At 37.0% G+C, this 14,696-nt stretch overlaps 1 protein-coding gene across 3 annotated transcripts in view; it reads left to right on the top strand.

Moving 5' to 3' along the window:
* PCCA (propionyl-CoA carboxylase subunit alpha) overlaps positions 1–14,696 on the top strand; it is a 396,610-nt gene that overhangs the window by 234,563 nt on the left and 147,351 nt on the right. For all 3 annotated transcript variants that reach the window (XM_053563974.1, XM_053563972.1, XM_053563973.1), the window contains exon 19: positions 12,448–12,550. In XM_053563974.1, coding sequence (XP_053419949.1) covers positions 12,448–12,550 — 103 coding nt within the window. The remainder of the gene's footprint in view (positions 1–12,447; positions 12,551–14,696) is intronic.

The raw sequence follows: 14,696 nt of genomic DNA, 5'->3' as shown, positions 1-14,696 counted from the left end.
GAAAATTACTTAATACTAATCCTTCACAGATTCTTTCAAAAATAGAAAGGGAACAGAACAATTTCAACTTACTCTACAAGGCCAATATTACCAGAATACCAAAAGCAGGTAAAGATGTTGCAAATAGAAAACTAAAGACCGATGTCCCTCATAAATACTCGTATAAAAATTCTCAACAGAATACTAGCAAACCAAATCTAAGAATATATACAATGATAATACACTATAACTAAGTGGGATTTTCTGTAGGGATACAAGGTTGGTTTAATATCCAAATAACAATCTGTGTGATAAACCATATTGGTACACTAAAAGACAAAAACCATAGAATCATCTCAAATGCAGAAAAATGCTTGACAAAATCCAATAGCCCTTCCTCATAAAAAACACTCAGCCAATTAGGAATAGAAGGCACTTCCTCAGACTGATGAATAGTAAACATCAATAGTAAACACACAGCCAAAAATAAAAAGGCTTCCTAGATCAAGAAGAAGTAAAACTATGTCTGTTTTTAGATGCCAGCATCTTGTAAATAGAAAATCTCGAGGTATTCACCAAAAACTTTTAGAACTAATGAGTTCTGCAAAGATGCAAGATATGAAAATGATATGCGAATATCAATTTTTATTTTTATTATATAGTAGCGTGTATAAACCATAAATTAACAAAACAATTCTATTATAGCACCAAAAAGGTATGCAGTACTTAAATATAAATTTTTAAAAAGAAGTGCAAAACTTGAACACTAAAAACAGTGCAACATTGTTAAAGATGAAACAAATGAAAAACATCTTATATTCATGGATCAGAAGACCTAATGTTGTTAAGATGCCAGTGATTCAGCACATCTACAGATTCAGCACAATCCTTTTTCTCAGTTGCGTGTTTTTTTTTTTTTTTTGCAAAAATTATATCTGATTCCAAAATTCATATGAAAATGCAAGGGACTCAGAATAGCAAAAACCGTCTTGAAACAGAGGAATCACTTTGGGAGACTCATACTTCCTTATTTCCAGACTTATTACAAAGCTGCTGTAATCAAGACAAAGCGGCCCTGGTATTAGGATAGACATGTTGGTCAGTGGACTAGAACTGAGAATCTAGAAATAAATTGTTACATTTACGGTCAGTTGAGTTCAAGGATATGAAGACAACTCAATAAGAATCTTTTCAACAAATATTGCCTGGGTACATGGATATGCACGTGCAAAACAATGAAGTTGCTCACACCATATACAAAAAATAAACTCTAAACACCACAGACTTAGGTATAAGAGCTAAAACTACAAAATTCTGAGAGGAAAACAGGAGTTAATTGTTGCCTTTGGTTTGGTGTGATTTCTCATATAAGATGCCAAAAGGGCAAGGAACAGAGACCAACAACAACAACAAAAAAAATAGATAAACTGACTTCATGAAAATTTAAAACTGTTGCTTTAAATAAAAAAGTGAAAAGATATCCATCAAAATAGGAGAAAATATTCGCAAATTATAGATTTGATAGGGTCTTTTGTTTAGACAATAAAAGGAACTATTAAAATTCAATAAAAAGATAAATGACCCAATAAAAAATGAGCAAAGGATGTGAATAGAAATTGTTCCAAAGAAGATAGACAAATGACCAAGAAGCCCATGAAAAGATGCTCAGCGTTATTAGTTGTTAGCAAAATGCAAATCAAAAGCATAATGAGATACCATGTCCCACCCACCACAGCGGCTGTAATCTGAGTGGCAGTAGGAGAATGTAGAGGAAGATGTGGAGAAATTGGAACCTTCCTAAGTTCCCGGGGGGATTTATGAATATAATTGTATGAGCTTGGAAATAGTTTGGCAGTTTCTCAAAATGTGTTCGAGATTACCACAACCCAGCTATTTCAGTGCTAGGTATATACTCAAGGGAAATGAAACCATGTGTCCCCAGAAATGTACACAAATGTTTATAGTGGCATTTTTCAGAGTAGCCAAACTGTGGAAACAGTCCTAATGTCTGTCAAATGATGGGTGGATATACATATAAAATGTGGTATACTTACAGAATGAAATATTTTTCAGTAGTAAAACTAAATGAAGTATTGTTATTTTCTACAATATGAATAAATTTTGCAAAAATACTAAATGAAGTATTGCAGTCATAGTAGGCCACAGATTTTATGATTTCCTCCATATGAAATGTCCAGAATACGCAAAGCTATAGAAATAGAAAGCGCATTAGTACTTGTTTAGGGCTGAGGAGGTTGAGGGAAATGTGGGGTGACTACTCATGGACCCCATGTTTCCTTTATGGACTAATGAAAATGTTTCAAAATTGCTTGTGGTGGTGGTTGCACAACTCTGTAAATATACTAAAAACCATTAAATTGTACACTGTAGATTGGTTAAATTTATGATGTATGAATATTCTTTCAATAAAACTGTTCAAAATTTTTGTAGTTTGCTATGTATTTTATATGTAAGAATTTGTTTTTCAGCCTGGGTGTGATGGCTCATGCCTATAATCTTAGCACTTTGGAAGGCCGAGGTGGGTAGATTGCCTGAGCTCAGTAGTTCAAGACTAACCTGAGTAAGAGGCAGAACCCGTCTCTACTAAAAATAGTTGTGGTTGGCACCTGCAGTCCCAGCTACTTGGGAAGCTGAGGCCAAAGGATCTCTTGAACCCAAGAGGTTGAGGTTGCTGTGAGCTGTGATGATGCCTCAGCACTTTACCCAGGGTGATAGAGTGAGACTCTGTCACCAAAAAAAAAAAAAAAAAGAATTTGTTTTTGTAATGGTATAATAGAAGTTCAGATTTTAGGAATTAAATGAAACATCATCTTTTTCCTAGATTGACGGAGTCCTCTTTAGGAATTTTTTTTGTTTGTTTTTAAAGAAACAAGGTCTTGCTTTGTTGTCCAGGCTTGATGGCAGTGGCATGATCATAGCTGACTGCTATATCTGACTCCTGGGCTCATGTGGTCCTCCCCAGTAGGTGGGACCACAGGCACACATCACCATGCCTGGCTAAGTTTGAAGGTTTTTTTTTTTTTTTTGTAGAAGTGAGTTCTTGCTGTGTTACTCAGACTGTCTCAAACTCCTGACTTCAAGTGATACTCCTGCCTCTGCTTCCCAAAGTGCTAGGATTACAGGCTTGAGCCACTGTGCCTGGCTGAGAATATTTGTTCTTAAATTATAAAATATATATGTTTATCTGACTTATCTGAATTTAGTGATAAGAATTTTGTGTTACTTCTTTGGAAGTAGGTCCGGGTCCCTGAGATTCCACCTGGAAGGTGGAAGTGGAACACAGATGTGAGCCAGTGTTCTTTCTTTTATCTTCTGCCTTCGAAGATGAGAGATGTAAGGTTAAAACAACGTAGACAAGTGCGAGTTCCTACCATGGTGGTATAGCTTATTTTCAGCTTACCCTCCTCTAGATAACAATGGAACTCTGGACAAAATATAAAACACAGCTATTTGAAGGCTATGCATAAACAACCAAGTTTGTTTGAAAGAAGGAAACTGCGCTAATGAGGTGCACGTTTACTTGGCTTTTCCCCTGAGAGCTGTCATGACCGCATCTGTGAAGGCATGGCTGAAACTCAAGCAGTTAGCCATGGTCTTCTTGGCTTGATGTCTCAGAGAGTGACGTTCAAGGTTTTCAGAACTCCTAGAAATTGAACAGGGTTATCATGGCAAAAGAGAGCAACAGAATAAAGAGCTCAATATCCGAATGTTTGTCCATAAAGAAGACTCCCAGGAGCCCAGCATGGAAAACCTACTGGAATGCTGAATGGACCGACTTGAAATTTCAGTTGCCTACCAAGTAGAAGATGTTTGGAAGTTGAGTCTCATCAATCTGAGGTGTTTGTAAACACCTTGAGCTTTCTGTTAAAATCCTGGCAGGACCATGCCTTGGGAGAAAAACACTATGTTTCTGGAATAAGTAGTTGGGACTACTAAGTTTTATTTACTAAGAGGAAAATCAATGGATACACACTATCACAACATTGAAGTGAGCTTCCATAACTTCAGGATAATTAGTGATAATTAGTCTTAACTGCCTGCTATAATAAAAATCAGTACTTTTCTGTGGAAGATCACCTAATTAGACTGTATAATATCTCCATGACCTGGTATACAATAAAAATTCACCTAGCATGCAGTTCAACAATAAAGATGACCTATAGTCAAGAGAAAAAGTAGTCAAGAGATATCAACTGTGAGATTACTGTATGTTGGATTCATGAGGAAGAATTTTAAAGCACCTATTGAAATTGTTATCAAGTATTAAAAATCAAAACGAGGGAACAGGACTGGGTACAGTGCCTCTATCCTATAATCTTAGCACTTTGGAATTCTGAGGCAGAAAGATCTCTTGAGGCCAGGAGTTCAAGACCATCCTAGGCAACACAGCAAGACCCCCATCTCTTAACAAAAAATAGAAAAATTAGCCAGGTGTGGTGGAACCTTCTGTAGTCCCAGCTACTAGGAAGACTGAGGCAGGAGGAAGATTTGCTTGAACCCAGGATTTGAGGCTGGATTACACCATTGCAAAATCCAGCCTAGGTGACACTGTGAGACCTGTCTCTCAAGAAAAAAAAAAAGAACAGGGAATATTAACATAGAAATGGAAATTATAGCACATCACTAAGTGGGATTTTAGAACTAAAATGTATTATACTTGCAATTGATAATTCCTGGAGAGGCTGAAAAGTGCATTAGTGATGACAGAAATAAGTAACCTTGAAGATATAAGAATAGAGATTATAAAATATGAGAAAAAAAGTATATTTTAAAGAAATGGAGAGACATGAAAGACATAGATATATCTATTTCCTTGAGCAGGGTGATGGTTATCCTAGGTACATGCAAATGTCCAAACTCGTATATAATGCATAAAATCGTATGCATTAAACGTATGAGTCTTTTTGTATATCAGTTGTACCTGAGTAAAGCTGTTTAAAAAAATTGAAGAGAGCTTCAGTGACCTGTGGGCACTGTAATTTGTCAGGAGGTGTAACTTACATGTGTTGGGGGCCACAAAAGGAAAGGGTAGAGGGGGGCAGGAAATTTTTGAAAAATAATGTTGTCTTAAGATTTCAAAAAAGACAAAATTGTCTATTTTTATAACTTTTATTCAATATCCTAAAGATACTTCCCAGTGCAATGAGAAAGAAAAAAAAGTAAAAGGCATAGAAATAAAAAAAGGAGGAAGTAAAGTTATCATTTCTGTTCATAGAAGACATAATCATTTGCATAGAAAACCTTAGGGAATTTACAAAACAATTGCTAGAACTAATAAATTTATCAAGCTTTTGGTATAAAAAGTCAATCAAATATTAATTGTACTTCAGTAAACTAGTAGGAATGTTTTCTGTAAACCTAAAACTACTCCCCAAAATAAGCCCTATTAATTTTTTAAAAAATCTGCTAAAGGAAAGATGTTAAGAAAACTAATGAGAAATCCACAGAAGAGAATTCTTGCAGTTCGTAAATCTAACAACTGCCTTGTATCCAAAGTAAAGAACTTCAACAAATCAATAAAAAAATAAGGCCAACAAAAAAAAAAAAATAAGGCCAACAACCTGATGAAAATGGGCAAAAACTTGAATAGAAAGGGCCAGTAAGCACCATAAAATCTTCAACATTTAGTCATAGGTGACGTATGCATTCAGCTACCTAGAATAAGATGTGGTTTCACAGCCACTCGCCTGGCTAGATTTGGAAAGAATGACAACATGGGCAGGGATGTGGAGAAACTCCATCGCCCTGCGAGCATAGAAATGTTATCTTTTGGAAAACAGTTTGGTATTATAGTTTATGTAATATTAAACATACATTTGCCCTATTTTCACTTCTAGATTTTCCCCTGAACAGAAATGAAGCGTATGTCCTCTAATAAATAAATAACCATACAAAAAACAGCCTTGTGCAAAGAATGTTGATAGCAGCTCTGTTTATAACAGCCCCAAACTGGAAACAACCCAAATGTCCATCAATGGAAGGATGAATTAATTTAAGTATATTGTACAATAAAATATTACTAAGCAATTAAAAAAAAGAACTATAGCAGACCTCTGTAAGTTGACCACCCAACACACGGTAACAAACTGAGTAACATTTGTAGGCAGTCACCATAAACAACTTCCATTGAGTACTTGAGGTGAATGGTCTCTGAAAATTAGGTCAACTTAAGGAGATGGTCAACTATGAAGGTTCTACTGTTGTCAATGGCAGGAACCTTAAAAACCTAATACTGAGCAAAAAAGTCACATACAATAGAACATATATTTGGAGTCCATTTATGCGAATCAGCTTTAGAATTGGCAAGTGTAGCCTGTGCAGGGCAGATTTACTGAGAAGGTGAATGATGGAACTTAAGTCTTTGAATTCCACTGCATGTAAATTGCATATTAATAAAAGTTTTAAAAAGTAGCAATTGTTGAAACAAGGGAGGATTTCAGAAATTTCTACATGAAATTATGATAACCGTGATTACTAAGTTGAATTTATCATTTATATTCCAAGCACTAGCCTAAAGCATCTTACACCTTTTTCTCATGTAAGCAGCATATGGGCTAGGTCAGCAGTTCTCAACCTGTGGGTTGCGACCCAAAGGAACTGTGTTAAAGGGTTGGGCGTTAGGAAGGTGGAGAACCACTGGGCTAGGTATTCTTACTATCTTTGTTTGGCTGGAAAGGAAACTTTGGCACAATGGATCTACATTGTGGGGGTCATATGGCTTTTGGAGGTTTGCATTCAGCCAGACGTGGGCCCTCCAGGTGACAGCTATACTGTGTGTTGCCTTCCCATCTAATTGTGCCCAAAGTGTAAATTGTGAATTTTAAGCCCTTAATGGTGGAAGAAGGAAAGGGACTATACATAATGTTAAAATATGTAAGATTATAAATGGTATTGTGTATTGGAGTCTGAATTCGCATGTTGTGTGTGTAGTTAGTTGTAATGTCAATAACACCAAACTTTGTGATGTTTCCTATTTCTCAGTGCAATTGTGTGACACAGACACTTCTGCACCATCTCACATGTTTGAACGTACGCATTTTAAATTGCATATCGGCAGAATTCTAATCCTCTGTGCCATTTACTGGCTTTGTAGAGGTTCTCTGAAATGCTGCTTTTATCTTTTTTCTACAGTGATGAACTTTAATGTTGGAGTGTTGTAAGTTCTCACATAATAAGGCTTAGATTTTTGTTTGGTTTGGCAGTAGACTTCTGTTTAAAATTCCTTTAATCTGTTCATTCCGTGCTTTTTATATTCATTTTACTAGCTGATGGCTCTGTGAAGAATTCATATGAATTTACTGCACTAAAACCTATCAAAACTTGTTCTTGTGACTCTTCCTCCATCTCAACTTGCTAAAAGTGAGTTTTTCAGTGAATTGCTGAATTTTTGTCTTCCTTTCAGTTGCTGTTTCTCCCCTCCCCACCCGGGGGAAAATAAGAAACAATTCATATACTAGATCTAAAGTTTCATTAAAATTGCTTCAGCCCTGTCTCAGGCATTTGAAGTGGGCCATCTGTCTAAACATCTCTCTCTCTCTCTTTTTTTTTTTTTTTTCTGATCATTTCCTCGACTTATTCATGAGCCATGGGAGGGCTCCTTTGTAGTCTCCATGTAGCTGGTTCTGTCTACCCCCACTGAATACATCTATGTGCTTGCATAACATATCTTTTCACCATGCTGGAAATTCTCTGAACTTGGTTCAGATGAATGGCCCACTTTCTGAAGGCCTTTTTCTTCCTACAAAGATTTGTATGCAGAGACTGACCTCAGTGGCTATGGAATGCCGCATATTATTTTCCCGATCATTTTACAGACCACCCACTGTGAAAGTTATGATGAAGCATTTCTTAATGATCCTTTGACCACTAGCATTGTTTTAACTCAGTATTTCACTCCTAAAGAGGTGATGGCACAATTGAAAACCAGCTTTTCTGAGTGTCTATATGGTTTTGAGATGTGTGTAATTCTTTCTAGCTGAAGATGCTGATGGTTTTCATGTTTACACAAAGTCTGCTTTTAAAATTGACATTTAAGAGCATGTATTTAAGTTAGCATTTCTTGTACCTTTTTGAGTAAAATATTCTACTAAGTTACATGTATTAGTATTAATGTTAGTGATAAGCAGCTAACTACTTTTCATCATAAAATACAGAAAAATTTAGGATTTTTGAGCATATTCATTCTAGCTGGCTGATGATAATCAAAGTGGACAGGCCTGGGTAAAGGCTATTATTTGATTTTCTTTGTGAGTGGCTGTTTATGTGAATTCCTTTTTACTGGGGTTTTTGTGTTTTGTTTTGTTTTTGACGTGGTAGCTTAATTGATATCAGCTTTGCAGGTGACTAATAAGTTGCACAGATTAAATTTTGATCAGCTGGCAGCCTCTTATGTTAGAAACATACTTCATTAAAGGAAACTGTTTTCTGTGTATCTTTACCGTGATGAGTTGAATGAAGCTCCCAGCCTTTCCCCCCACTCTTTTTAGAGATTTCATTAAAATCTTCTTTGATACTATTTTGAATTTAATAGATGTAGGTAATTCTTTTCTGAAATTTAATATATAACATTAGGTATTTGTTACCATTTTAAACATGTTTGTGCTTATTGAATTGAAATCAGTGTTTCAGACCAGTGTTAGTATACTTTCAAAGATGCTGCAGAGATAGAGCATGTGTACTTTTAGGTCTGTATTATTTTTATTTATAGTTTATTTCTGCTGCAAGGCATATTTGGATTTGCTAATTGACTGGCATATATGCCCAACTTGTCCATTTTATTGAAAAACCAAAACAAAACCACTTTCAAACTTATGTAAAGTCAGAAGGAATCTTGGAAACTTCTGTTTGTAGAAGAGTGAACCCTTTTAGCTTTCTCACTTTTGACTCTTTTTGGCATCTAGAGAGTGTGCTTTCATAGTGACCCTCTTTCCTGTGTCCTATTAACAAATCACCAGAAATTGTTAGAAAAGTGCCTCTTGAGGGTCCTATCACCTGTCCAATTCTGCTCTGATCTACTTTTACAGATGTGGGAATTGTTTCAAACAGATTGAACGAGTTCTCAGGTACATTGTTAGTAGGAGAATGGGCTAAGACTTAGACCTCAGTGTTTTAACTCAAGAGGCTGCAGTGTTTCCATCAGGTCCCTCCTGGGGCAAGTTATAACATATATGAAACAGATGTGGATCAAAACAAAACAATGGAAAAATAAATAGTAGTTAGGTTCTGGAGAGTGGCAGCTATATCTTGCCACCATCTGTAAGATCGTTTTCCATGGGAAAATGCCTCCTGGGTTGGAATGGGATGTCAGGATTGACAACCTCCCAGCTCCTCCGGAAGCAGAGGCTCATCATATAACTGAAAGGCACCTCGACATTTGTGTGAATGGGTTGCCTCTGGTGGGCCACTGCGTTTTGAAAAATATTACATTAGATAGAATGGGTTAGGTAGAAAGGCAATCATGGAAGTTATACTATAATTAGGGAAGAAATTATAAGGGAAGCAGCAGTCTCCTTGAAGAATCTGTTAGAGAATCTTAAAGGGGGAGGTTTGCCATTGTGGAGGGAATTAAGAGTATAGGCCTCCCTCCTCCCCCGTCCTCCCCTCCCCCTCCCCCTTTCATCTTCCTTTCCTCCTCCCCTCCCTCCTTTTCCTTCCCCCTTTCCTCCTCCCCTCCCTCCTCTCCCCCCTCCCCTGCTCCTCTCTCTCCCTCCTCCTCCTCTCCCCTCCTGTGTCTTGTTCCCCATTCACACACTGTTGTGTGAAGGTCTGTCCTCTAAAATAATCCTCTTCAAGTTGCCAAAAGAGAATCTTCTGGGCCTTTTGTGTACAGTGTGTATTTTTATTAATACATTTTTTACTTTTCTTTCATTTTTATTTACATGCTATTTAACACGTCGTCTTCTTTAGAAAACAGATCAAGAAGAGGTGAGCCAAATACAGATATTCACCTAAATTATCAATCATCATCCATTAGATATTGTAGCTAGAAGTGATTTGATTAGAATCATAGCTTTTGTGACTGTTCTATTTTTTCTTTTTAGTGAATACTGAGAGAATTCTTTTGAAATGTGGTGGCTTTAAATGAAAACATAACTTGGTACATTTTTTCAGAACTGTGGCTTAAGCCAGAGCTTGGATACTACAAAATACTAGTGTTTAGTGCTTAGTAAATATCACTTCATAAGTACAAACTGTGGAAACATGTAGTATTTAAATTCAGTTAATTCTGAAATCATTAAAGTTTTTATTAAAAAAATGGGAACATATTTGTATTTAAATTGTTTTTTCTCCAACTGCTTGACTTAGTATTTCTGAGCTATGCAGAAAAATACCTGTACAACCTATCAGACTAGCATCATTCAGAGATATGGAATCCTCTTTCTTATTTTTTCTTTTCTTTTTCTTTTTTTTTTTTTTTATTTTAGGTAATGGGGAAAACCATGAGTAGAAAAGACATAGTAAGTTCCCAAGATGAGACCCATGTCTTATTTCTTTTTGGTGTCCCAAAATTTAGTGCTGAGCCCTTAGATTTTGTCGAACTCATAAACTGTTTAGGTTGGTTTTTTGTGTGCCTGTGTATGTGTGTATGTGCCTGTGTTTTGTTTTAACAGATTTATGATATTGTTCTTTTATTATATGAGAGTACTGTATTAAGTGGGTAGATGGGTAATTTTTAAATTTGTTTTTAAAAATTTGAAAAATTTTTAATAATAGCATATAAAACAAGTATAGCTTTTTATAAAAAGTTATATCCTATATGATATCCTACTATAATTTTTCTTCTAATTGACATGAAAAACATTCTACCATATTTTATAAATAATACACAGAAGTCCATTCTTTAATACATTTTTAGTCTCATTTTTTTTTTTTTTCCTGAGACAGTCTCACCTAGTCGCCCTGAGGTTGAGTGCTATGGCTTTATAGCTCACAGCAACCTAAAACCCTTGGGCTCACGAGATCCTCTTGCCTCAGCCTCCCAAGTGGCTGGGCCTACAGGCACTTTCTACAATGCCCAGCTATGTTTAGAGACAGGGTCTTGCTCTTGCTCTTGCTCATCTGGTCTCTAACTCCTGAGCTCAAGCAGTTGGCCTGCCTCTGCCTCCCAGAGTGCTGGGATTTATAGGCATGAGCCACAGTACTCGACCTAGTCTCATCATTTTTGAAAAATAAAACCAAAATAATTCTCTAGGCCTGCAGTACCCAACCGCCAGGCTTTTAGGAACCAGACTGCACGAGCAGTTGAGCAGTGGGCAAGTGAAGCTTTATCTGTATTGACAGCCACTCCGCATGGCTGCCTGATCACCACCTGAGCTCTGCCTCCTATCCCATCAGTGAGGCATCAGGGGTCCTCAAACTACGGCCCGCGGGCCACATGCAGCGGTGTGATTGTATTTGTTCCCGTGTTTGTTTTTTTTTTATTTCAAAATAAGATATGTGCCATGTGCATAGGAATGTGTTCATAGTTTTTTTATTTTAAACTATAGTCCGGCCCTCCCTCGGTCTGAGGGACAGTGAACTGGCCCCCTGTTTAAAAAGTTTGAGGACTCCTGAGAGGAGTACAAACCCTGCTGTGAACTGCACATGTGAGGAATCTGAGTCACGTGCTCCTTATGAGAATTCACCCCCCCACACCTGATCCCTGTTCATGGAAAAATTATCTTCCATGAAATCAGTCCCTGGTGCCAAAAAGGTTGGGGACCGTCACTGTAGGCAAAATCATGCTGACTCAACAGTTCATTTTATGCATTCCATGTCTCTGAAGTTTAAGGCATGGCATGGTTGTTTATTTTATTTGGTCTTTTAAAAAAAGTATCTTGAGACCAGGTGCAGTGGCTCACACCTGTAATCCCAGCACTTTGGAGGCTGAGGTGGGTGGATTGCTTGAGCTCAGAGGTTTGAGACCAGCCTGAGCTAGAGGGAGACCTCATCTCTAAAAAAATAGCCAGGCATTGTGGTGGGTGCCTGTAGTCACAGGCACTTGGGGGGCTGAGGCAAGAGAATCGCTTAAGCCAAAGAGTTTGAGGTTGCTGTGAGCTGTGATGCCACAGCACTCTACCGAGGGCGACATAATGAGTGAGACTTTGTCTCAAAAATAAAAAAATCTTGAACAGTAACAAAATATTGAGAAAAAAACAATAATGCTTAAGGAACTTATTTGTGAAGGACTGTCAAAATTAAGCAACTCAAATTCATAGACTAGATGATGGCCCTACAATAATCACAGAGTTGACTGCCCTTGTCTTTGGTGTATGTTTTGTAAACCTCTCTAGTTACATCCGAGAGCTTTTTTCCAAAGATGGAACCTTTTAGAATAATATAAAATGTCCTGAAATACCTTTTGATAGTTTTACCTTGCATACTTAATGTCAATGAAAAATTAGTTTATTGAGAGAGTAATATAAAAGTATTAAAATGATTTACTATTTTTCTTTCTTTTTACTTCAGAGTGCCCATTATTAAACCAGAGATGGCTAAGTGGGAGCTCTCAGTAAAGCTGCATGATGAAATTCATACTGTCGTAGCATCAAACAGTGGGTCAACGTTCTCTGTGAGTATTATACCTCTATTTTCTTAGTAATTTTGAAATGATCTATGAATATTTAAAACCATTTTTAACCTGTTCAGTGACTCTTACCTTTTGGAATTTATAGAATTGCTGTGTATTTGTTTCATCTTCTTTAGGAAGCTGAATGTAAATGGAAATTTTTGTTCTTTGATAATAATTAGAAAATACATTTCTAGATTTAGCCTTGTTCTAAACTCACTTCCTGAAACCTGAATTCATTTTTCTTTTGTGTTATTGAGAAGTAATATTTTTGCTTTTGTTATAGGGAAGAGCATCTTTAATTATAATTATAAACATAAGATAGTTGTGGCAGATAACCATTCCTTTAAACAAGTAATCTGAAGCCTCATATAACATTATCTTCATATTTCATGTTGTGAGACATTCTTGAGGCTAAGTTTACCTTATGGTGACATTCTTTTTGTTTTGAAGAACTTAAACCCCTTGGATAATATCCATGACAGAGCTGCCTTAGTTTGAAGTCTGGTCTACAGTGAACAATGTTACAATAAGATTTCAGTGTTTATACTGTAATGTGAATTATATGTTTAAAATCTGTGATTTGAGGCTCGGTGCCTGTGGCTCAAGCGGCTAAGGCACCAGCAACATACACCTAAGGTGGTGGGTTGGAATCCAGCCTGGGCCCACCAAACAATGACGGCTGCAACCAAAAAATAGCCAGGCATTGTGGTGGGCGCCTAAAGTCCCAGCTACTTGGGAGGTGGAGGCAGGAGAATCGCTTGAGCCCAGGAGTTGGAGGTCACTGTGAGCTGTGATGCCACAGCACTCTACCCAGGGTGACAGCTTGAGGCTCTGTCTCAAAAAATAAAATAAAATCTGTGATTTGACATTGCCAGAAAAATAACATTAGGAGTTGCTATTCTAACTTGTGTGCTTTTTTTATTTTCCATCTGAACCCAAGGAGGCTGCTTTATAGTTAGCATAGTGAATACTGTGTTTATATTTATTTTCTATTTCTCTTCTTATGGCTATGTTGCATTGAAATGTCATTTTGTTGTGGGAAAACAAATGGCTTTTTTTTTTCTTCTGAGACGGAGTCTCACTATGTTGCCCTCGGTAGAGTGCTGTGGTGTCACAGCTTACAGCAACCTCAAACTCTTGGGTTTAAGCGATTCTCTTGCCTCAGCCTTCCAAGTAGCTGGGACTACAGGTGCCCACTACAATGCCCACCTATTTTTTTTTATTGCAGTTGTCATTGTTGTTTGGCAGGTCCGGGCTGGGTTCGAACCCACCAGCCCTGGTGTATGTGGCCAGCATCCCAGCTGCTGAGCTACAGGCACCAAGCGGACAAATGACTTTTTGTCAGAAGTTTGAAACAGAATGTGGAAGTCAGAATTTCAGTAAATAAGAGCTGGTGAGGCCTGAGGAGGTATGGCAGTTTCTTGATCTCAGTGGGAAAATATTATAAGTTAGAATTCATGAGAATGAATTTGTTGAACGAATGCCTCCTGCATGTCTACTACGTGCAGAGTAGGTGCTAGGCTGTTGCCCTGGAGAAGCTGACCTTGTGTGGTAGTCATACTCACATATAAATGATATTAATTCATGAATTAAAGCTATTCTCATTGGTTTTCCTTACATTTTGTGATTTATTATATGTGCCAAAGTTGTGTAAGTTTTGGTTACTGAAAGATATTTTATTCAACTCTCTTAAACTGAAAGCTGTGATGAAGTTAAACGGTTATCTTATGATATGTAATATTTTGTGATACTCTTTTGTGATTCTCTACATTCCCTCTATCCATAGGATCATTTTTTAAAAATAGTTTTATAAGTAGACATTTAACTGTATATCAGGTTGAGTAGCAGATGATATGAATTCCGTAGTAAAGAGTAGTGCTTTTACAATGTAGCATTTTCTCGAGGGGAAGGTTAAATTTACAGAAATGTAGACGGTAGCATAATTTTCAGTTCTGAATTGAGTCACCACTGAAGCCTTACTGTAATGTGATATTCTAATGCAATGTTTTTCTAAGCAATGCCTTGCCTTAATAAGAAAATTGCCCATATTGCTTCTTAGAACTGTTACTGCTTTAGATTTTAGATTCCCGTGTTTGAAAACTAGAGACCCCTTAGCTGACTATATATGTGGTGTTTTTCAAATTTT

This window comes from Nycticebus coucang, chromosome 15 (assembly GCF_027406575.1).
Source record: "Nycticebus coucang isolate mNycCou1 chromosome 15, mNycCou1.pri, whole genome shotgun sequence".
Classification (NCBI taxonomy): Eukaryota; Metazoa; Chordata; class Mammalia; order Primates; family Lorisidae; genus Nycticebus; species Nycticebus coucang.
Note: the sequence above shows the minus strand (reverse complement) of the source record. Positions and strands in the feature narration are given on the sequence as shown.